This window comes from Eptesicus fuscus, chromosome 18 (genome assembly GCF_027574615.1).
Source record: "Eptesicus fuscus isolate TK198812 chromosome 18, DD_ASM_mEF_20220401, whole genome shotgun sequence".
Lineage (NCBI taxonomy): Eukaryota > Metazoa > Chordata > Mammalia > Chiroptera > Vespertilionidae > Eptesicus > Eptesicus fuscus.
In genome coordinates this window covers 43,188,118-43,210,432 of record NC_072490.1, presented here as the reverse complement: position 1 = coordinate 43,210,432, position 22,315 = coordinate 43,188,118, and the positions used below count along the sequence as shown (strand labels likewise).

Below are 22,315 nucleotides of genomic sequence, written 5' to 3'. Positions count from 1 at the left end.
AAATAGGAAAATAGTTTTCTTATTACATTAGGTCAATATAAAAGTCTAAATCCTTAAAAAAAGAGACTAACAACAGAAGAGAAAAATGGAGAAAGCTATAATTAGAGAGTACACCAAAAGAGAAATAAATATCAAACATAATATATTTAACCTCAGTCATGAAAAGAAAAGTTAAGACAACAATGATTTTCCATTTTTCATCTACCAGATTGGCAAAGGGCAAAACATTCTGGTAAGACATTGTATTTGTAAGAGTAGAACTATCATATATTCTCATAAATTTGTAGAAGATCAAATCAATTTAATATCTCCAGAACATATATTGGTAGCCTCTGTCAATATTAAAAACATGCATACCTTTTGGCCCATCAATTCTTCCAGCAATTTATCATATGCATAAATTACACATTACACAAGGATATTAACTTCTATTTTGTTTCAAGTAGCCAACATTTTGGAACAACAAAAGTCCAATTTGTGTTAAATGAAAACATCCTCCAAAATGGAATTGCAGGTAAAAAAAAAAAAAAAAAATATATATATATATATATATATATATATATATATATATTTATATAGGCAAACCTATATAATGATGTGAATATAGTCTCAGATATATCAAGTGTGTATAGTATGCTATCATTTCTGTAAAAAAAAATAAAGCTCTGTCCCTCTGAAGAAGTTGCAGGATCATGGGTGGGGGGAGAATACGTTCTCATTATATATTCTTATGTACTAAGCATTCAAGTTATTTACCATGTTTGTGTATCAGTATATAATACAGGGTGGGGCAAGAGTAGGTTTACAGCTGTTCCAATGGAAAATAATACAATAATTAATAGATAATAATCTAAGAATAAGCTCTCTGTTTCGTGTACTCACAACTGTAAGTCTCTTTTTGTCCCATCCTGTATTTATTTATGTATTGCTTTCCTTAGCTGATAGTTATTTAAAAATTATCAGCTATGCCAGAGAAGCAGAGACAGATTCCTGAATGGCAGGCTGCCTGCTGGGCCTGGAATCTGGCATCAGCGGCTCCTTCCCTCTGGGGCCTCAGACAAGTCTCCCCCTTCCCAGGACCACCTTCTCTTTTCCTAAGGAAAATCACCAAGTTCTCTTTTGGCTCTTGGGAATCGGAGCTTCTAGTTGTTTTCAAAACAGATACTTGTTTTCAAATATCACACTAAATAGCAGGTGTCTCAGCTACTAGAATTACACACACACACCCTCCCCTGTGGCTCACACTTTACAAGGTTATGATTCTCTTGGGAAACTTTGCCTCAATCAACAATTTCCTGACCACTATTTTATATACAAGGCCCTATGTTAAGCGCTAGGAATATAGGAATTAAACATGACATGTCCCCATCTACAAAGAATTCAATATCTGACTCTGACTCCCCCACCCCCTCCCACCGCCGCCCCAGCTATTGAGTAACAGCTAAATGCCAGATGTTGGAAGAAGCCTTTTTTATAATTGTACCTTGTGATGCGCACATCAACCCAACCCCCTGCAGGTACTATTAGCATCTTCTTTTTACAGTCAAGCAGTTGACAACTAGGAGGAGTAAGTGGCTTACAGGCAAAGATGGCCCAATGAGGAAGTGATGGCATTGAGAATGAAAACCCAGGTTTATATGACACCAAAGCCAGAACTGCTTTTAGCCACTGTTCCAGCCTATTTCACCTGCTTGAGTGAGGGAAGAAGACAAGTAAACAGATGCTTAATCTGAGGCTGCCAGAGAACCCCCTAGCAGGTCTGATAGACATTTGCACGAAACTGACAATCAGGAAGTGCATGGCTCTTGCCAAACTGGATGTTTGTAGATTTCTTCCTATAGGTCAAGTGAATAGCGGAATTGTCAGTTTCCAAAGCAAACCCTGATGGTGAGATGAACCCAGGCTGATGTGTGGCTACATAGGTGACTTGGTATCGTGACAGAGAAGCATTTAACTGATGCCACAGGAATTCGACCAGGTTTCAGAGTCAGGCAGACCTTGACCCAATTCAGATCATGCACTTAGTAGCTCTGGTCAAGGGACTGAACTCCTTCGAGCCTCAGGTTCCTACGTGGTGAATGCAGATGAATTGAAAAACATGGAAAGAAAAGTAAATGTGGAGATAGACATGAAGTTCTTGGTAAAAAGTAGGCATTCAATAAATGGATATCACAGATGAATTCTCACATAAGCTTGGAGCCACCAAAAATAACCCAAGGTTGCAGGGGCAACCTACTTCAATAGAAATGGAATCACTCATGAAAAATATAATTGGTTTTCTAAAAGTCAGTGTGGCAGTCAGTGTGGCCTCTGATACGATGATTCAAGCCTGAGAATTTCTCCCACATCCTTCTCACTTTGATCATGCACACCTCTAATTACTGTGGATCATGGGTGACTCTGATCCTCATTTCGTACCCTCTCCACCCATTTTTCTTCCAAATGCACAAAGACCTTGGTCATTAGCCAGTAGCCGATGAGTTTGTTAAGGTTCCTGGGCTACGTCTTCCTAGGCATGAAAACTATATTGAGATTTAATGCCTGCCTCTACCCTAGGTTGCCAAGGGGATTCTTGTCAAGATCATGAGTTATCCTAAAAAGGTGGGAGTGGAGGTCACCTGAAGAAAAAGAGAAACTCCAGATCCCAAAGAAATGCTGATCATTAAAAAATGAATTTCCTTCTTGAGCATACAAAATGCCCCATGAAAAAGTGGTCTGTGTCTAGAGATTTTATGTCTATATTCAATATGCTGCATTTCAAGCAGCATTCTGCTTTGATCCTTTGAGCTCCTTTAATACATCAGATGGGTTTTTAATACCCATAGGAATACAGGAACTCTTTCCAAGCTAAACAAATGGAGGGCAAGCTGGAGAGTTAATAAACACACATCTATAGGGTTTTGGCAACTTGCTAAGCCACTTCAGGTGCAGCCCAGGGCAGCCCAAGGGAGGAACACAGACTGCTCTTTGAGGTAGGGATGGTGGGCGTCGCAGCACAAACAGCCATTGGGACGAAGACAATACACCGCAGAAATGCAGCTAGCAAACGTCAATAGTGTGGGTACAGCTCTCACCCCTCCACTCCACATGCAAATAAACATTCTAAAAATAGTCCTGGGTTCTGCTGGTCCCCTACCCTCCAGCATGGAAGAGGAAAGCCTCCCTGGGTTGTGAGCCCAGCCAAACTCACTTGTGCTCCCACCCTGCTTTCCCACACATTAAGAAATGTACAAATGGGAAATTGTTTGTGAGACTAATTCATGGCAGGTAGAGACCTGCCTAGTCATTATAGACATGCGCCCCTCTCATTTTGCATCATGGACTCGTGAGGGAAAACAGTAATTTACAACATTTCCTGTACTAAAACCTCTCCAAACACTGCTTATCAAAGGGCCTGTAAAGATAGCAACACTCACACAACAACGGCCATTCTATGTGGAACCTCAAAGTGGTAATCATCCTTGCTTCTAGAAATAAGGGCCCTGTTTCCCCCTGAGCATCTAAGAAAGAGAATCAGGGAAGTCCCGTCTCCCGTAAAGCGCTCCATTGATCCACTGGACTGAGATTGAGAATTGGTCCAAAAGTCAAAAGGTTTTCATCCCAATTATTCTCACACTTTTGGACTACATTTTCGCCTCTGACACTATTTCAACAGCTCAAAACAAAACTCCTAAGATAAGCGTTTACCTTTCCTTGCCTGTTTTAGCCGCCACAAACATACAGCCCTAACTAGGTTGTTCACTGGAAGAGCATAGAATTATTCAAACCTAGTTCCGGATCCATAATATAAAAAGGATGTAACCTGGATGAGTGGCATGTCCTGAATGTTACAGGACACGTAGTTGAAAAGCTTTTAAATTTGATAGTCATATTTTAAATGTTTCGTCATGGAAAGAAATCACTTTTAGCATCCAGTCGTTATTCCTACCACTTCCGAGATGCAGAACAGGAAGCAACAACATAGAGGAAGAAGGAGGCTGTTTCCCCCACTGCATGGGCGTGACGCAGTGTAACTTGATTTGGGTGACCCACTGCTCTGCCATCACCAGCCACCATCACAAGGTGCAAGTGAGTGAACGACACCAATGGGAACCCCGGAGGAGAATAAACGCACAGCCCTCACTCTCCAAAAGGAAGAATTTGAACCTTGGTGTTAATCTTATCGGAGAGTGGAAAGTCGAGTTGTTTAAAAGTGAACTAAGCCCATTTGAAAGGGCCAATGATTATTTCATGGGAAATTGAATCATATTTATTTACATGGTTTAAACAAGATTGAGTACAGTAGTTTGGCAAGAATCTATGGAGCAGGAGATACAAAAATATTTCAACAAATTAGCGTATACTTGCAAATTAAGTGGTTAAAAACTGTTACATTTTAACGCCTACAAATTATATTATTCATGACATGAATGTACACCCACTGGCAAACTCTGTATGTAATTTGCGTAATAAAGTATCTGATCACTGTTAAATGTGCAGTCCCTAATTTAGAATTCCAATTTTTTTTTTTTTTATGAACCAACAGCTCAAGTAGATCCAGGAAGTGGTAAAAATCCAAGATCTACTTTATCTAGGACAGTTTCCTTGGAGCAGAACACCTCACCAATTACTTTTCCTGATTGAAACCATTAGTTTTACCTTCCAGGCTAAGAAATCTTGCAGAGGGGACTGAATGGAGTCCTGTGGTTTTCTTACATCCCAGTCAACATAGATGGGTTTGTGAATTGTGCTCTATAAAAATAACTCCCATTTCTCAAGCATTTACTCTGTGCTGGGCACTGTGCTAAGTACGAGAATTATACTTTTTTTTAACCCACATATAGATCTTATGAGACAGGTATTATGTCCCCTGCAGAGATGAGCAGACTCAAACCCAAAATGTTGGAATAGCTGGTTAAAATCTTTGCACTGTCATCCTAGCCAGTTTGGCTCAGTGGATAGAGAGTCGGCCTGTGGACCTAAGGGTCCCAGGTTCGATTCTGGTCAAGGGCATGTAACTCGGTTACAGGCTCCTCCCCGGTTTGGGCCCTGGTCTGGGCACATGTGTGAAGCAACCAATGGATGTGTTTCTCTCACATCAATATTTCTCTCTTTCTCTCTGTCTTTCCCTCTCTCTTCCACTCTCCCTAAAACAACCAATGGAAAAATATCCTCAGGTGAGGATTTAAAAAAAAAAAAAATCTTTGCACTGTCAAGTGTGGTAATCCAGAGCCCACCCTCTCAGCCTTTACTCAAGGAAGACACCGTGTCCCCACTGCTCAGTGGGTCCATTTTCCAGGTCGTTTCCAGAAGGCCCACTTGGTAAGAACACCTGCAGGGCATTGCCGAGAACAGTCTGAAGACTTGTGGTAAATGGCCCACCCAGCGTGAGACCTCAACAGGAAACTGGAGTAGTTTGTAGGAAAATGGAATCCCTGAACTATGGTTCTCTGAACTGGAGCCCACGAAATATGTCAACACAGCTTCGAGACCAATTACTTTCTTTCCGCTTAGCGGGTAAATGAAAGGCGCGTGGGGAGAAGTGATGAGAGAAGAGAAGTGGAGCCACAGCTTTGGGGGCTTCCAGAAAGATGAGCAAAACTTGTGTTCAGATCCCAAAGTGAAACTGATGGCAACATAATTCATGTGAAAAGTGATGAGTGATACTACCAAAAAAAGAGACACACGGATTTGTCTTAGAAATTAATATCTTGTCCGCATTGAAATGTGACAAGATTTTTAAAGCTCTGGCATTGCACATGTTATACATTTGATTGATTGGTTAAAATATTTTTTTCTTAATTGGCTATAAGTATTTAACTCAGTAATTGATTTTCATTCCAAAGAAACATTTGTAGCCCCTTTTCTCAGCTGAGGTTGAAGGGGTATCAAGAACAAGAGTAATGTATTTGAAAATAGTAAAACATTAAATTACATTCTTTTTAGATATCCAGTTTTGGTAACTTGTTGACAGTCACAAATGCCCAGAAAATATGGGCTGAGTTGTTTTTGATTGCTGTTTGAATAACAGATTAATTTAATAATCAGTGGGATATTGAATGACGAAAATGATTGGTTAAACCAGCCAAGCCACCAACCCTAATGACATTCTTATGTAAATTCTTATTTTCTTTTAGGCTCCTGCATTCTTAATGAACCCTATATTTTTGAAAATCCTTTTTTAAACATTGCATACTGTCCCTCTGTTATAATATATCTTTCCATAATATAGTCAGATAAATGTCCACTTTTGGAGTTGCCAATTTGAAGGTTTCTATTTAGAGCCCCTGAGTCACCTCTTGATGTATTTTCCACAGAAAACCATCAAGGAATTCTGGAAATAGGACACAGAAATGGAGTTGGGAGCAGCTAGTCTTCAAAGATCATTGGAGACCAAGAAGACTTTGACTGTACGCTAGAACCACGTGACACGGTTTCCTGAATTCTAGCCAGGTGTTCAGGCACCCAGGCCATCAGACTCCTCTAGGAGATGGGAAGACTGTTAAGGGCCGTCCAAGAGCACAGAGACTGTTCCCATGGGAAGCGGTTCTCTGGTTGGCCATCGCTTGTGGAGGAAAGTAATCGCTGCCTTGAGGATGGTTTGTAATGGCCATCGCTTTGTATGTTCCATTGCGGGAGGCGAGATGTTTTTCTTTGAAAGAGATCTTAGTGCGTAATTTCTGAAATACTATAATTTTCACCAAACTCAGTTTCCAACTCACTCCTAGCCAAATGCTGTAGAACTGTGTTATTTTTGAATGTCACTGCCCCTGGCCTGAAGTTACCTACAAAGTTAGTCAGAAATTAGTAATTGTCTTAGAGAACTAATTCTGCAATGGTTGACAAATTTCTACCAGATTCAGATGTAAAGAATGCAAATTTGGATTTCTGGTTTCTATCAAACATAATGGCTGTTATATTGAAAAATCAACTGGCCATTGAGAAGAGAGAGATGACAAAATCAGTATTTTTCTCCTTACTATATTGTACTTTAAGAATACAAAGATCACACGAAGTGCAAAATGTTATCTTCATAAATACTTTGCCAAATACTCAGATATATTTTCTAATAAATTTATTTCATAAAATGGAGCAAAGGAAAAACAGAAAGGGATATGCAAAAGACAAGAAGCAGAGGGCTCCATCCTTCTCAAGCCTCCAAAGAGACTATTTGTTATATCCTAGTGTCCAGTATCTGATAGGCAATCGAGAAATATTCACTGAAGGCTTCCAATCAAGATGTTGGAGTAGGTAAATACTGTGCTTTCCTCCTCTCAAGACCACAACAAACTTACAACTAAACTACTGAACAAGCATCATTTGAAAGTCACCTGAAGTCTAGCTGAACAGAAGTCCTATAACTAAGAATATACAGAAGAAACCATATTAAGATTGGTAGGAAGGGCAGAGATAAGGAACAAGCTAGTCCCAAACCCACGTATGGTGATTAAAAATCAGGAGGGAGCCTAACAGCAGTAGTTTAGTGGTTAAGCACTGAGCTATGAACCAGGAGGTAAAGGTTAAATTCCCAGTCAGGACATATGCCTGGGTTGGGAGCTCGAACCCCAGTGTGGGGTGTGCAGGAGGCAGCCGATCAATGATTCTCTCTCATCATTGGTGTTTCTATCTCTCTCTCTCTCTCTTCCTTCCTCTCTGACATCAATAAAAATATATATTTTTAAAAATCAGAAGTGTTATCTCAGCTCTTGAGGTCCCCCCTGAGGAGCTTGGGGACCCAGCCCCACACCAGGTCCTCCAGCCTAGGGGTCCAGTGCTGGGAAGAGAAGTCTCCATAACTTCTGGCTGTGAAAACCAATGGGGATTGTGACTGAGATGTAGAACTGCTGGAGTCAAAAGTGTTCCTTTTAAAGAGCCAGTGACAAACTTACTTGGACTCACTTGCTTTGAGTTCCAGCAATGGGACAGCAGGTCTAAAGGTGCCAAGGACAACCAGGAGAAACTGAATTGTCTGACATCAGGGAAAGGATTGGAGAGGCAGCTTTCTCCCAGACAGAAGTGCAGACAGCTGCCATTGCTCCTTTGCTGAGCCCTCTCGCCACCCAGCCTGCACAGGTGTGCACCATATCTGAGTCTCTGTCAACCTGGCTAACACCATTCACCCCTCCCTACTGATTCCCTGAGGCCCTTCCCCACCCAACTTGCAGGCCAACCCAAGACACTGCCAGTACCTTTGCCATACAAATGGCCTCTCTGGCTCATGCTTCAGAATTTCCTAAACTCTCTCAAAGGCTCACAAACCCCAAACAAGCAGCATCTTGCCTTGGGATGCCCTGTACCTCTTGCTAAGCAATCCCAAACCCAGCACAAGTAGAAATATCTGCAGGTCACTTTGAAGCTCAAAGTGGCTCCAGGAGGGGCACAGGCAGTGGCTGACCTTAACCTGCACCAGTGCTCCTCCCAAGAGGCCCCAGACCAACATATCCAGTGGCCAGCTACAGACCACACCAGAGCACCACCCAACCACCTCCACAAACTACACACCCAAACGGCAGACTTGGTTGGTACAGAGCCCCACCAAAGTGAATCCTGTTCCATAGAGTGAGCCTCTATACAACAGCTTCTCCACTACAGTCACAGCTAGTCCTTACACCCAATCAGCCTGAGGGTCAGTCCCTCCCATTGACATACCAAGAGAAATCAAGTCTTTTACAATAGGAAGGCACACACAACTCATACAAGAGACACACCTGGAGTACCTGGCTCAGGTGACCAGGGAGACTGTATCACTGGGTCCCACAGAACACCTACTACATAAGGCCACTTTAACAAGAGCAGGAGATGTAGTAGCTCTACTTAATACATAGAAAAAAACACAAGGAGGTGGTTAAAATGAGGAAACAAAGGAACATTTCCCAAATAAAAGAACAGAATAAAACTCCAGAAAAAGAACTAAACAACATGGAGACAATCTACCAGATGCAGAGTTCAAAACACTGGTTATAAGAATGCTCAGTGAACTCAGTGAGAACCTCTAGAGAGATAGGAAACATAAAAATGAACATGTAAAACATAAAAAAGAACCAGTTAAAATATAGAATACTAGAGGCCCGGTGCATGAAATTTGTGCATGGGTGTGTGTGTGTCCCTCAGCCCAGCCTGCACCCTCTCCAATCTGGGACATCCTTCTCACAATCCAGGACTGCTGGCTCCCAACTACTCACCTGCCTGCCTTCCTGATTGCCCCTAACTGCTTCTGCCTGTCAGCCTGATCACCCCCTAACCACTCCTCTGCCAGCCTGATTGATGCCTAACTACTCCCCTGCTAGCCTGTTTGCCCCTAACTGCCCTCCCCTGCAGGCCTGGTCACCCCTAACTGCCCTCCCCTGCAGGCCTGGTCCCCCCCAACTGCTCTCCCCTGCAGGCCTGGGTCCCACCCAACTGCCCTTCCCTGCAGGCTCAGTTGCCCCCAACTTCCCCCCTCTGCTGGCCAGGTACCCCTAACTGCCCTCCTCTGCAGGCTTGATCGCCCCCTACTGACCTCCCCTGCTGGCCTGATTGCCCACAACTGCCCTCCCTTGCAGGCCTGGTCCCTCTTAACTGCCCTCCCCTGCTGGCCATCTTGTGGCGGCCATCTTGTGTCCACATGTGGGCAGCCATCTTGTATGTTGGAGTGATGGTCAATTTGCATATTACTCTTTTATTAGATAGGATAATAATTAAAATGAAGATACATCAGAGGGAATCAACAATAGATTAGATAAAGCAGAAAATCAAATCAGCACTCAGAAAACAAGGTAGCAGAAAACATCTAGTCAGAACAATAAAAAGAAAAAAGAATACAAAAAAATGAAAATAGTTTAAGGGGTCTCTGGGGCAACTTCAAATATAACAACATTCACATCATAGGGTACCAGAAGGAGAAAAAAGAGAGCAAGAAATGACAAATTTTTTGAAGAAATAATGATGGAAAACTTCCCTAACCCAGTGGTCGGCAAACCGCCGCTCACGAGCCACATGTGGCACGTGAGCCGCAGTTTGCTGCTCTGTTGACTAATGAGTGCCGACCACTGTCATATACTACCCTTTACCTCTTTGCACACAATATTCCACAATTGCCTAATCCTCACAGCTTCCAACTACATGGTAACATTTAGTCTAGTCCAGTGGTCAGCAAACTCATTAGTCAACAGAGCGGCAAACCGCGGCTGGCGAGCCCATGGCTCGTGAGCCCCAGTTTGCCGACCACTGCCCTAACCTGATGAAGAATATAGCCATACAAATCCAGGAAGCACAGAAAGTCCCCAACAAGATGAACCCAAAGAGGCCCACACCAAGACATGGTTAAAATGCAAAGGGCTAAAGACAGAGAATCTTAAAAGCAGCAAGAGTAAAGCAGTTAGTTATCTACAAGGGAGCGCCCATAAGACAGTCAGCTGATTGCTCAGCATAATCTTTCCAGGCCAGAGGGATTGGCCAGAAATACTCAAAGTGATAAAAAGCAAAGCTATCATTCAGAATTAAAGGTCAGATAAAGAACTTCCAGACATCAAAAAGCTAAAGGATTTCATCACCACCAAACTAGCATTATGAGAAATGTTAAAGGGACTTCTTTAAGAAAAGGAAAAAGAAAGATTAAAAAAAAAACACACAACATGAATAATTGCCTGGCCAGATAGCTCAGTCAGTTAGAGCAGTGTCTAGATACACCAAAGTTGTGGGTTTAATCTCTGGTCAGGACACATACAGGAAGAAACTAATGTATGCATGAGTTAATGGAACAACAAATCAATGTTTCTCACTCTCTTTTTCTCTCCCTTCCTCTCTCTAAAATCAATAAATGAAAATTTAAAAAATATGTGGATAATAAAATGGGAATAACAATGTGTCTATCAATAACTACTTTAAATTTAAATGGTTTAAATGCTCTGATCAAAAGACACAGGGAGTCTGAATGGATAAGAAAACAAAACCCTTACATATCTGTCTATAAGAGACTCACTGTAGATAGAAAGACACACACAGACTGAAAGCAAAGGGACAAAAAAGATAATTCATGAAAATGAAACAAAAAAATAATAAGCTAGGGTAGCAATACTTATATCAGACAAAATAGACTTTAACACAAAAGCTATAACAAAAGATAAGAGGACCTAGTAATACCACTTCTGGGCATTTATCTTATTAAACCCAAAACACTAATTCAAACAGACATATGAATCCACATGTTCCTTGCAGCATTATTTACAATAGCCAAGATGTGGAAGCAACCTGAGTGTCCATCAATAGATGAATTTGTGCCTATATACAATGGAATATTACTCAGCCATAAAAAATATCTTTCCATCTGCAACAGCATGGGTGGATCCTTGCTAAGTGAAATAAGTCAGACAGACAAAGACAAATACCATATGTTTCACTTATATATAGAATCTCTAACACAAAATAAATAAAACAGAATCAAACTCATAGACACAGAGAACATTTTGATGGTTGCCAGATGGGAGGGAATTGGAGGATGGGGGGAAAGGGGGAAGGGATCAAGAAATACAAACTGATAGTTACAAAACAGTTGTGGGGATGTAAAGTATAGCACTGAACATAGTCAATGATATTGTAGCACCTATGTGTAGTGCCAGGTGGGTGTTAAACTTATTGAGGTGATCACTTTGTAAGCTATATAACTGTCTAATTATATGTTGTACACCTGAAGCTAATATTATATTGTATGTCAACTGTAAATGAAAAATAAAAAATCATTTATAAAACCAGTAATGTTCACCGAAGTCCTAAAGTATGTTTAATTTTTTCCCTAAGGCCCTAACTTGTTTTCCAAGTGAACTCCTTAGAAACCTCCCTCCATCAATCATATATCAGCGCTCCTATCTTATTAACTAAATTGCCATCTCACAAGTTGACACTAGAAACAGGTAAAACCAACTGTGATGTAAGAAATCAAGAGAGTGGTTATCTTATTGGCAGGTGGGGCTGTACCTAGAAGGGGGCAGGCGGGGGCTTCAGGGGGGCTTGACTATTCTTTCAGTTCTTAGCCTGAGTGAGTGTACGTTATATAGATGTGTCCACCTTGTGAAAGATCATCAAGCTGCAAACATACGGTTTGTACACTTTTCTGTATGTGCTAAATGTCAATAAAGAGCTTATTTAAAAAGAAAGGGAAAGCACAGTCCCTTCTCCTCTCCCCACTCAGACCCCTGAGCCTTTGTTGTTTTGCTTCTGTAGTATCTGACTGAGCTGCTGGGTGGTGGTCTGGAGATAAAGCTTGGAAAGGACAATCCTTCAAAGCCTGTAGTGTCTTCTCCCTGGGGCCAGCAGCACGTGGTAGCAGGCCTCACTCAACTCCCCAGCCTCCTGGGAGTCTTCAAGCCAGCGTGGAATTCTAGGTCTGAGACAGGCTGGTCATGGTGGTGCAAACACCTTCAACATCACCTTTCTATCATGGTCATCCTTGCATTGCCCAAGGCTCCAGTGGTTTCTGGCCACAGCAGGAATGCAGCAACCTCCCACTGAATGACAGGTAGTCTTCTCATTAGTATGAAATCATTAGGTCACTTCTTTTAATTAAACTGCACCCATGTCAGTTTCTAATTACAAGTCAACCAGGAAACCTGTGACTTGCCCTAATAGTTATCTATCTTGGTTTATTTGTTTTCTCATTTAGAATGGAAATAAGAAACCTAACGATCCACTCAATATGATCACCTATCATTCACAAAGAGATACTGGCCACCTGATGGAGTTTGTAGCTATGATGACTGGGGATATGATATCCATCTTACAACAAGACTATGCTATGCTTACTATTATTATGGCCCAAGTTTCCCAGGAGAAGCTGAGATTCAGAGCAGTTAGATTCTTGCTGGAGGTCACACAGTCAGCAAGGCTAGAGTTGAACTCACACTCGGACCCCACCGCTCCTGCACTAAAGAACTCTACCTCCGTGCTTGCTGTGGCTGCTCTCAGAAGTCCGTGGTGGGAAGGAAACTGTGACATGGCGGTTTGGCAAGTGTGGAAGCCATTCTGCTCTAAACACTTCGACATGCAGGATGAAATAGTAAAACTAAAAATGCATGTTTAAATACAAAAAAAAAAAAATACTTACAAGAGAAGATACTAAAAGCCAACTTGTACATTTATAGCTAAGTGGTGTTGTCTGGGGCTCTGCTATTAGCATGAGAAATCAAACGTTATGCCTAAAGTACATGCTGCTTAGGAAAAATATTTACTGTAATTATATGATGCACAAACTCCTAAATACAGAAGCTTACATAACAATGATTCCCAGGCGCAGTCAATACCAATAGGATACATGATTGAAGCCCAGATATAAACCTCTGATGAAGAGAAACTCAAGCTCTATTCTGTTCCCACAACAATAATAATTAATAGTAAAGATCAGTTTACAGTAAAAAATGACAAAACACATGGGCAAAAATCTGCCATTAAAGAAAGCAGACACAAGAAACAAGAGACTGGTGCCCTAAAAGTTTAAACTGCTAAAATAACCTTAAAAGTTCTTTATAATTAAGTATAGGAAATTTAACAATAAGACTCTATATAAAAGAATACACAGATTTCTAAAAGAAGCAAATAAACCCTCTAGAATAAAAGGAAAGACATCTATATTAAAAACTCAATGCATTCTCTAAGCAGCAGACTAGACACAATCAAAAGGAAATTAATGAACTCTAATATAAGTTGAAGGACATTATCCAGGATAAAGCACATAAAAAACAGAAATGAATTTATATCTGGACATACTTCAGTGAAACTTCAGAAGATTAAAGAGAGGGTAACGCCTTAAAAGCCATCAAAGAGGGGAAAACCAGCTTATTTATAAAGGTGCAAAACTAAAAGTCAGAAGACAATGGAATAGTATCTTTAAAAATTTCAATTTAGATAGTATAAAGTTAAATTATCTCTGCAGAGTACCTATGAAATAAGGTGTTTTAGACAAAGAATGAGAGAATGTATCACTCTCAGAACATTCTTGGAAAAAACTTCCAAAATACTGTAAAACAAAAAAAAGCAATGGCAAAAAGAAAAAAGCAATGGTGAGTAAACAAATTGGTAAACATTCTATTGGAAGAAGAAGAAAGAGGAGGGCAAAGATAAAGAATGAAGAATAGAGAGCATATAAAATGGAAATAAATCCAGACTTAACTCTACCAACAATAGACAGGTATTTGAAATCCAGATATATTCTATTTATAAGACAAATCCTAATGCAAAATGACAAAAAAATAATAATTGAAAATGGAGGGAAGGGGGTGGGAAATATGCCTAGGAAATGTTACCAAAAGGAAAACTACTATGCCTATACTATTAGCAAACGAAATAGACATTAAAGCATAAAGCACTTTCATACAGAAGGCTTTACATAATGATAAAATGAATGATTTATTAGAAAGCTGTACCAATCCTGAACAGAGATGTCCATGGCAACGCTGCTTCAAAATATAGAAAGCAAAATGAATTGAATGACATGAATGAGTTGAAAAATCCCTAAGTCTGGTAAGAGATTAATTGCCATCTAAAACAGACACTCCCTAAATATTGAATGTAAACTCTAATTGAAAACAATTAAAATATAAAACAAAATAGACACCATTTAAAAAACTTTGAAACAAAGTAATACATTTGAGCCAATAGTTACTTATTAATATATTAATCCCTGTACCCAGCTATTAGAGAATGAAACTTGCTTTCAAAAATACATGGATAAGTACTAGAATACAAAGCAAGTCTCCACACATACTCAAAAACAAGTGTTATACAGATCACAATGCCATTTAATTAGACATCAATAATGATAAAAAGCCTCAAATCCCACATATTAGGAAATCTTAAAACTATTTAAAAATTTATAGATAAAAGATTGTGAAAATTATAACATTGCTAGAGTTAAATAATAATGAAAGCCTTATATTAAATTTATGGAGATAAACTGGAATGCAGAAAGAAATTATATATATTTCTATGAAGCTGATAAAAGTAGGCAGCAAACACAAAATGTTAGAAGAAAAAAAAAAAAAAAAGAGTTAAACTCCCAAAACACAGAAGAAAGGTAATAATACAGATAAGAAGCAAAATAAATAAAATAAAAATTCAAAGAAACAACAGAAAGAATCAAACAATCTAAATGATTGTTCTTTGAAAAGAGAAACAAAACATGAAACATGGGGCGGGTGGGGCTTTAGCAAGAAAGAGTGAGAGAAGAGGAGAAAAGTGGGAAGGGGAGAGAGAAGAAAGAGAAGGAGGGAGAGAGAAAGAGATTGATTTAAAAGGGGGCAAAATCAGCAATAAGATAGCATTTTTAATCAAACGATAATACTATGACCAAATGCATGCAATAACCTTGGAAAGTGAGATGAAATAGGCAATTTTCTAAGAAATATAATCACCAAAGTCATTTAAAAAAGAAACAGAAATTCCAGAGAGATAGCTAACCACTAAAGAAACAAATGCAGTAGTTGAAAATGTACTCACACAAAAACAGACAAACAAAAACCCATCAGTCACTGATAGTTTCATGAGTTTTACCAAACCTACCAGAAAATGATAACTTGGTCTTACACAAAATGTTAAGATATTCGAGAGGTAAAATTCTCCAAGTAATTTTGTGACGATAAATGAAGGTAAGAGCAAAGCCAAATGACAGTACAAGAAAGGAAAAGTGTAGCCTGCTCTCCTTTTTGAGCACAGATGCAGAAGCTCACCATCTAATATGAGCAGATGAATCTTGAAATATGGTGTTGGTTTTTGTAATCCTGACAATGAAAGTCCATCATGGGAAAGCAAGTACATTTTCACATTCGACAACCCATCTACTATTAAAGATATTTATGGTATATATGTGTCATGATTGAAAAAACATTTAACTATAATCCATGTAAGTCAACATATTAAAAATTAAAATTATTTTAGTAATGTATGTAGAATTTTTAAAATAAAATTCAACATCCATTCAAGTTTCAAGTAATAATGCCAGCAGCACCAAACACTCTTGAAGAGGTCTTTTTTAGCTTAATAAATGGTTAACTACCAAAAACCTACAGTAATTTGGGAATGGATAACAGTTGTAGGTGCACAACATTGTGAGTTACTTAATGCACTTGAATTGTACATTTAAAAATAGCTACAATGGTAAACTTTATATTATTTTTATTTTACTATAACTTTAAAAACCCTATAGCAAACATTATACTTAACATGGATTATTAGAAGCAATTCCTTTAAATTAGGAATAAGACATGGTCACCTACTCTCATTGCTTCTATGTATCAGAATTCCGGTGTAATAAAACAAATAATTAAGTATAATGATTAGGAAGAAAAATTTTCACAAGTGATATTACTGTCTATGTAGAGAGCCCAAGAAAATCTATACACAAACTGTCAGCTCTTAAACAGCATCTAGTAATTTGTGGGATACAAGATACTCAATGTGCAGAAATCAGTGATATCCTCATATGCTAGCAATTATCAATTAGAAAATGTAGTTTCAAATATGTACTATTTATGTTAGCAAGAAAAACTATAAGCTCTCTAAGTATAAATCTAACATAAAATTATAAAACTGTATTGAAAGGCAGAGAAAGACATAAATAAGTAGATATATTTAGTTTATAAGGGGAAAGGAAGGTCCAATATAAAAGGTAGCAATTATCTTCAAATAAATATATAACATAGCAAATTTAATTGAAACTCTAGCATAAGTCATGGAAATTAATGAGCTGATTCCAAAATTAATATGAAAGAGTAAAGAGGGAAGAATAGCCAAGACGACTATGAAGAAGAATAATGAAATGATATTTGTTCTAAATAAAAAGCCATATTATAAAGCCATAATAATTAAAGAGACAGGGTGCTGACAGAGGTATTGACAAACCATATGGACCAGATCTGCATATAGATGGGAACTCAGCCCATGGCACAGGTGTTATAATAAATCTATTGGAAAATAAAGACTATTCAATATAAAGTTCTGGTTACAAAGCCAAGTACATAGAAAAGACCAAACTAGACTCTACCTCATGCCCCTATTCATCCCCTCTCTCTCTCTCTCTCTCTCTCCCCCCCAGGGGGTTTAAAGTCCTAAATGTGAAAGGCAGCCCTTTACAAACATGCAGAATAAAAATACGTGAGAATAGCATTATAACATTTCTGAAACAAGGTACAAAATAGAGAAATAATAGAAGAAAGAATAAATTAGACTACAATAAAATAAAAGTGAAAGAAAATTTCTGTTCATCTAAGGGCATCCATAAATGTGAAGAGCCAGACCCAGGAATAGGAAGACATATACAAACCATATAACTGAAAAAAAAAAAAAAAAGGTGTCCAAAACATAGAAAGAAAACCCAAATCAGTATGAATACATTCACCACCCAACAGAGAACTGCCAGTAGAAATACAGGAATGAAAAGGTAAGGAACCCCCAAATGACCAATAAAGCTGTTTCAAAAACAGGCCCACCGTATTAGTAATCAGAAAAACCCATAGTAAACCACCAAGTATCACTTTCAATCCATCAGACTTCAGTGAATCTGAAGATTCTGCGCTTTCGGTAAAGACACCTGGAACAGGTCGCCGAAATTGCCAACTGTCAATTGGGGAAACACCAACTAGGACTTCTTCCAACCATCAACAAACAGAACTAAAACCTCCCATATTCCAGGATGCATTCTGAATGCTTCCCAAACTCTCAGCGACCTTTCTAATAAAACCAACGGACGTTTCTTCCAAGCTGATGGAAATACTTCCTCACACAAGAGGGCAGCCATGTTTCCCTCTCTCTGTGGGGAACCCTGGGCATGCCCCTCGCATCAGCCCATCTGGGGAAGTTCTCACTGAGCAGAGGTGGGGGGCTTACTTGGAGCAGTCTTCACAAGCAATGTTCCCTGAGGTCTCCTTGATGGTGCGCTCAGAGACAAATGCTGGGTACTCAGTATCACAAGGCTCCAGGGTCTGTTTCAATTTCTGGGCTGTAGGGATAGGAAAAAAAGGGGGGAAAAGATAAGGAACACAAGGCACAGGCTTTATTGTGACTGGCATCCCCTAGGAACTCAGAATGCTGCTCTGCTCCCACTGCTCTGCGAGTTTTCTAGGCACAGCATAATGCATTATTTTCTAATTAGTCCAGTGATTTCATCTGCCAAGCAACTCTATAAGCTATAATTCTTCAAGCAGTTGCGTTGGCCTGATCAGCTATCATTTATGCATCATAAGAATTCTACTTTCTGGGACAACATCAGTCAACTGAACTCAGCCTTACTTGAACTTAGCAACAAACACATATGCATATCTAAATAAAGGTCTAAAATATAAGTTACACCATATTATTAGGGGTGAGACCAAGGTCATGATACAATTGCATGGTTTTATTACAGAAACAAAATTGAAATATGGACTAGTAAAATACGTAATGCCTTTGAACCAAAGCCATGAGCCTAATCCTACTATTATGAAGTGCCTTGTCCAGTAATACAGCACTAAATAACCCTGTACGTAAATGAGTACATAGTAGGCACTTGGTGAAGGCCTTGTGGTTGATTAAATTATCTAAGAAAGTTATGTCCAGTGGGCAAGTGCCCAAACCTCTCTAAGTCTCAACTTTTTAAATATGTTAGTTGGGGATAATATAGGTTTCTATCAGAGGTTGATGTGAGAAGTAAATAAATAATATGTGTGGAGTATTTAGTGCAGTACCTGGAACATCATGAATGCTAGGTAAGTGTCAGTTAATTATAATAGTAGTAACAGTGAATAATAATAACAAAACAATGCTAGCATTCGAGTGAGGCCATTGTGATATTAAAATAAGGATGACAGAATTTACAACAGCCAAGATATGGAAGCAACTAGCAACTGAAGTGTCCATCAATATATGAATGGATAAAGAAGTGGTGCATATATACAGTGGAATATGATTCAGCTATAAAAAAGAAGGAAATCTTGCCATCTGCAACAACAGGGATAGACCTCGAGGGTATTATGCTGAGTGAAATAAGTCAGACAGACAAATGCCAGATGACTTCACTTAGGTGGGATCCACAAAACAAAATAAACGAATAAGCAGAACAGAAACAGACTCCTAGATACAGAGAACATTTTGACACTTGCCAGAGAGGGGAAGAGATTTGGGAGGATGGCAAAAATGGTGAAGGAATTTGGAAGTACAAATTGATAGCTACAGAATAATCATGGGATGTAGAATATGGCATAGGGAATATAGTCAATAATATTGTAATAACTATGTATGGTGTCCAATGGGTACTAGATTTATCAGGGTGATGACTTCATCTATATATATAAAACCCTAATAAGCAAATAGACCAAATGGCGGAACAACCGAACAACTGGTCGCTATGATGTGTGCTGACCACCTGGGGGTGTGTGCAGAACATGGTGGGTGTTGGCAGCAGAGCACGGAACATGGTGGGCATCGGCCGCTGCAGGATGGTGGAGCAGGTGAGTGGGGGTACCAAACCAAGGCGGGGCTCCAGAGTCACTGCTTGCACCTGCTGCTAGTGATGGCCCCGTTCACACCCACTGCCAGTGCTGGCCCCACTGGCACCCGCAGCCGGTGCCAGAGCTGCCACCCGTTGCCGGTGCCCGATGCCGGTCCCGATCTCTTGGCACCATCAGTGGGTGCGGGTGGCAGCTGCCGGCCCCAATCACCCCTGAGGGCTTCTCCACCTCCCCTGCTCCTGAGGGGCGATCGGGGCAGCAGCCGCTGCTCACACCTGTTGATGGTGCTGGCCCTGCTTGCACCTGCTGCTGGCGCCAGCCCCAATCACTCTGTGCTGTCAGCAGGTGCGAGCAGCATGACGCCATCAGCTCATGTGAGCAGATACGGTGGGAGCAGGGCTGCTGACAGAGAGGGGACCAGAGGCCACAGTGGGAGGGGCGAGCAGGGGCGCAGAAGATGGGCTGAGACCTGCCCCTGTGCCCACCACAGGCTCGCGGCCCACGATTCCTTTTGCAGTGCATGAATTCATGCACTGGGCCCCTAGTAAATTAAATAAATGTCTAATCATGTGTTGTACATCTGAAGCTAATATAATATTGTATATCAACTGTAATTGAAAAGTTATCTATATATATAAAAGCCTAAGCGACGGGCTGACTGGCCAGTAGCTATGATGCGCACTGACCACCAGGAGGCAGACACTCAATGAAGGAGCAGAAACCACAGGCATGGAAACATGGAACAGACTGATAAATCTCAGAGGGAATGGGGAGGAGGGAGGAAGAGATTAACCAAAGATCTTATATGCATACTAGAGGCCCGGTGCACGGATTCATGCACCGGTGGGGTCCCTTGGCCTGGCCTGTGGGTATTGGGCTGAAACTGGCTCTCTGACATCCCCCGAGGGGTCCCAGATTGCAAGAGGGTGCAGGCCAGGCCGAGGGACCCCACTGGTGCACATTTTCGTTATGTTATTCGTGTACCGGGCTTCTAGTATATATATATATATATATGGATGACAGATACTATGGCATAGTTGTTAAGGTTGAAGGCTCTGAAGTCAGAGAAGTTTGAAGTACAAATCCCACTCCATCGCTTCTAGCTAATCCTCAGTATTCTCATCTGTAAAATGGAGATGCCAGTTGTACAAGGCATCTTCACTATAAGACTTCTCCTTAACATTTTCCCAGTAGAATACCTACAGGTTTCCAGCACCCAAACTCTGTACAATGCTTTTGGCTGATGCTTATATAAATTATAAACATATATTTCTAAATATATATTATCTATAATATATGCTATATGTATATATCATTTATATTTACAATTGCAAAACTCAGTAGGATTTTTAAAAAATGAAGTGTGAACAAAGTCTCATGTTATATTCGAAGCACAACAAATTGGTTGGCTGTCAGAGCCATGGGGAGATGTTCTGTGGAATGTCATCTGGGAGGCTCTGGCACAAGTGAGCCATCGTGGGGTTACTGAATGCAGAACAATTGCTTGGTAGCAATAAGATAACTGTTGGGTGATCAGGAAGCCATGCTCTAAGCATTTATATCCTGAGGTGATGGTGTTTTATAATATAGGCTTTTCACTGAGCTTTAATTATTCTGAGGAAATTAATTTGGTGTCTGTGATTGAAGTGCTGTGCACTGTAATTGTTTCCTATTGAAAACAAAAGGGAATAGACTCCTAATCAGCTTTTTTTGTTATTAATCCTCATTTGAAGATATTTTTTTCCATTGATTTTTAGAGAGAATGGAAGGGAGGGTGGAAGAGAGATGTATATTGACTGCCTCCCACACGTGTCTGACTGGCTGGGGATCGAACCTGCAACCATGTACATGCCCTTCACTGGGAATCGAACCCATGACCCTTTGGTGCATGGGTCTACACTATAACCACTGAGCAACACCGGCCAGAGCCATAATCAGCATTTTAAAATACAGAGCATGTGATTTGCAGGAACTGGTCACTGACATACAGAGATGCCCAGGCTAACTCGCAGGGTCATTCTGAGGAATACATGAACTATAGTTCTCAGCAGGGAGACATACATGCACACTTCACATACATGCGTGGGCACACATATAACCGTTATAAAACGCTAGCCCGTATAGACTGTTATATCCACATGCCAGGTGTTGGGCTAACTGCGTAGTAGCCAGGAACACAAACTCTGGGGTTGTGTATTCTGCCACTGCTGCGTGATCTCAGATGAGTTTTTAATCTCTCTACCTACACTTTCATGTTCTCATCTGAAAAATGGGTATAACAGTATCAACCTCACATGGTTGTCTGAGGATCAAACGAATAATGGAAAGTGGCTGGCACACTGGGAATGCTATTTAAGTGCCCATGTTTACTGCCACCGTGACTTCTGCACTTGTTTTGTTGAATCCTTTGGTGAGAAAAGGCAAGCAGCCAGCTGCCTCCCTGAGTCCTGACTCCACTGAAGGTACAGCGTTGGTAGCTGTCATGGTCCCGAAGGGCCAGGACCCCGATGCTGCCCCCCTGAGCCCTCAGTGCCAGCTCACAGAGACTGTCATGGCATGCTTCCTGAATAGTGAATACTTCTCCTGAGTAAAATTGACAAAAGAAATGTGAGAATCTCAATCCCGATGGCAAATTGTCTGCCTCCAGGTAGAAGGCCTGGTGAGTTTAGGTGGCCCATGCCCCACAGACACACACAGAGGTGGGGAGGTCGTTCCCTCCCCATTCTGTTTGAATGCCTCTGGTCTGGTCAGGAGGGCCTGCTTGTTTGATGCTCAGGAGCTTTTGTCATCTTTTTCTCATTTGCTCTTTTCTCTTTTGACCCTGGGAGGTCAAACATAAGGCTCAGAGTATCTGGCTACAATTTGGTGACACCTCTTTTATTTCCATG

The 22,315-nt window shown here is 40.4% G+C and overlaps 1 protein-coding gene across 1 annotated transcript in view; it reads right to left on the bottom strand.

The window, feature by feature from the left end:
* CACNA2D3 (calcium voltage-gated channel auxiliary subunit alpha2delta 3) overlaps positions 1 to 22,315 on the bottom strand; it is an 827,325-nt gene that overhangs the window by 37,321 nt on the left and 767,689 nt on the right. The window contains exon 35 of the mRNA XM_054729840.1: positions 17,830 to 17,941. Coding sequence (XP_054585815.1) covers positions 17,830 to 17,941 — 112 coding nt within the window. The remainder of the gene's footprint in view (positions 1 to 17,829; positions 17,942 to 22,315) is intronic.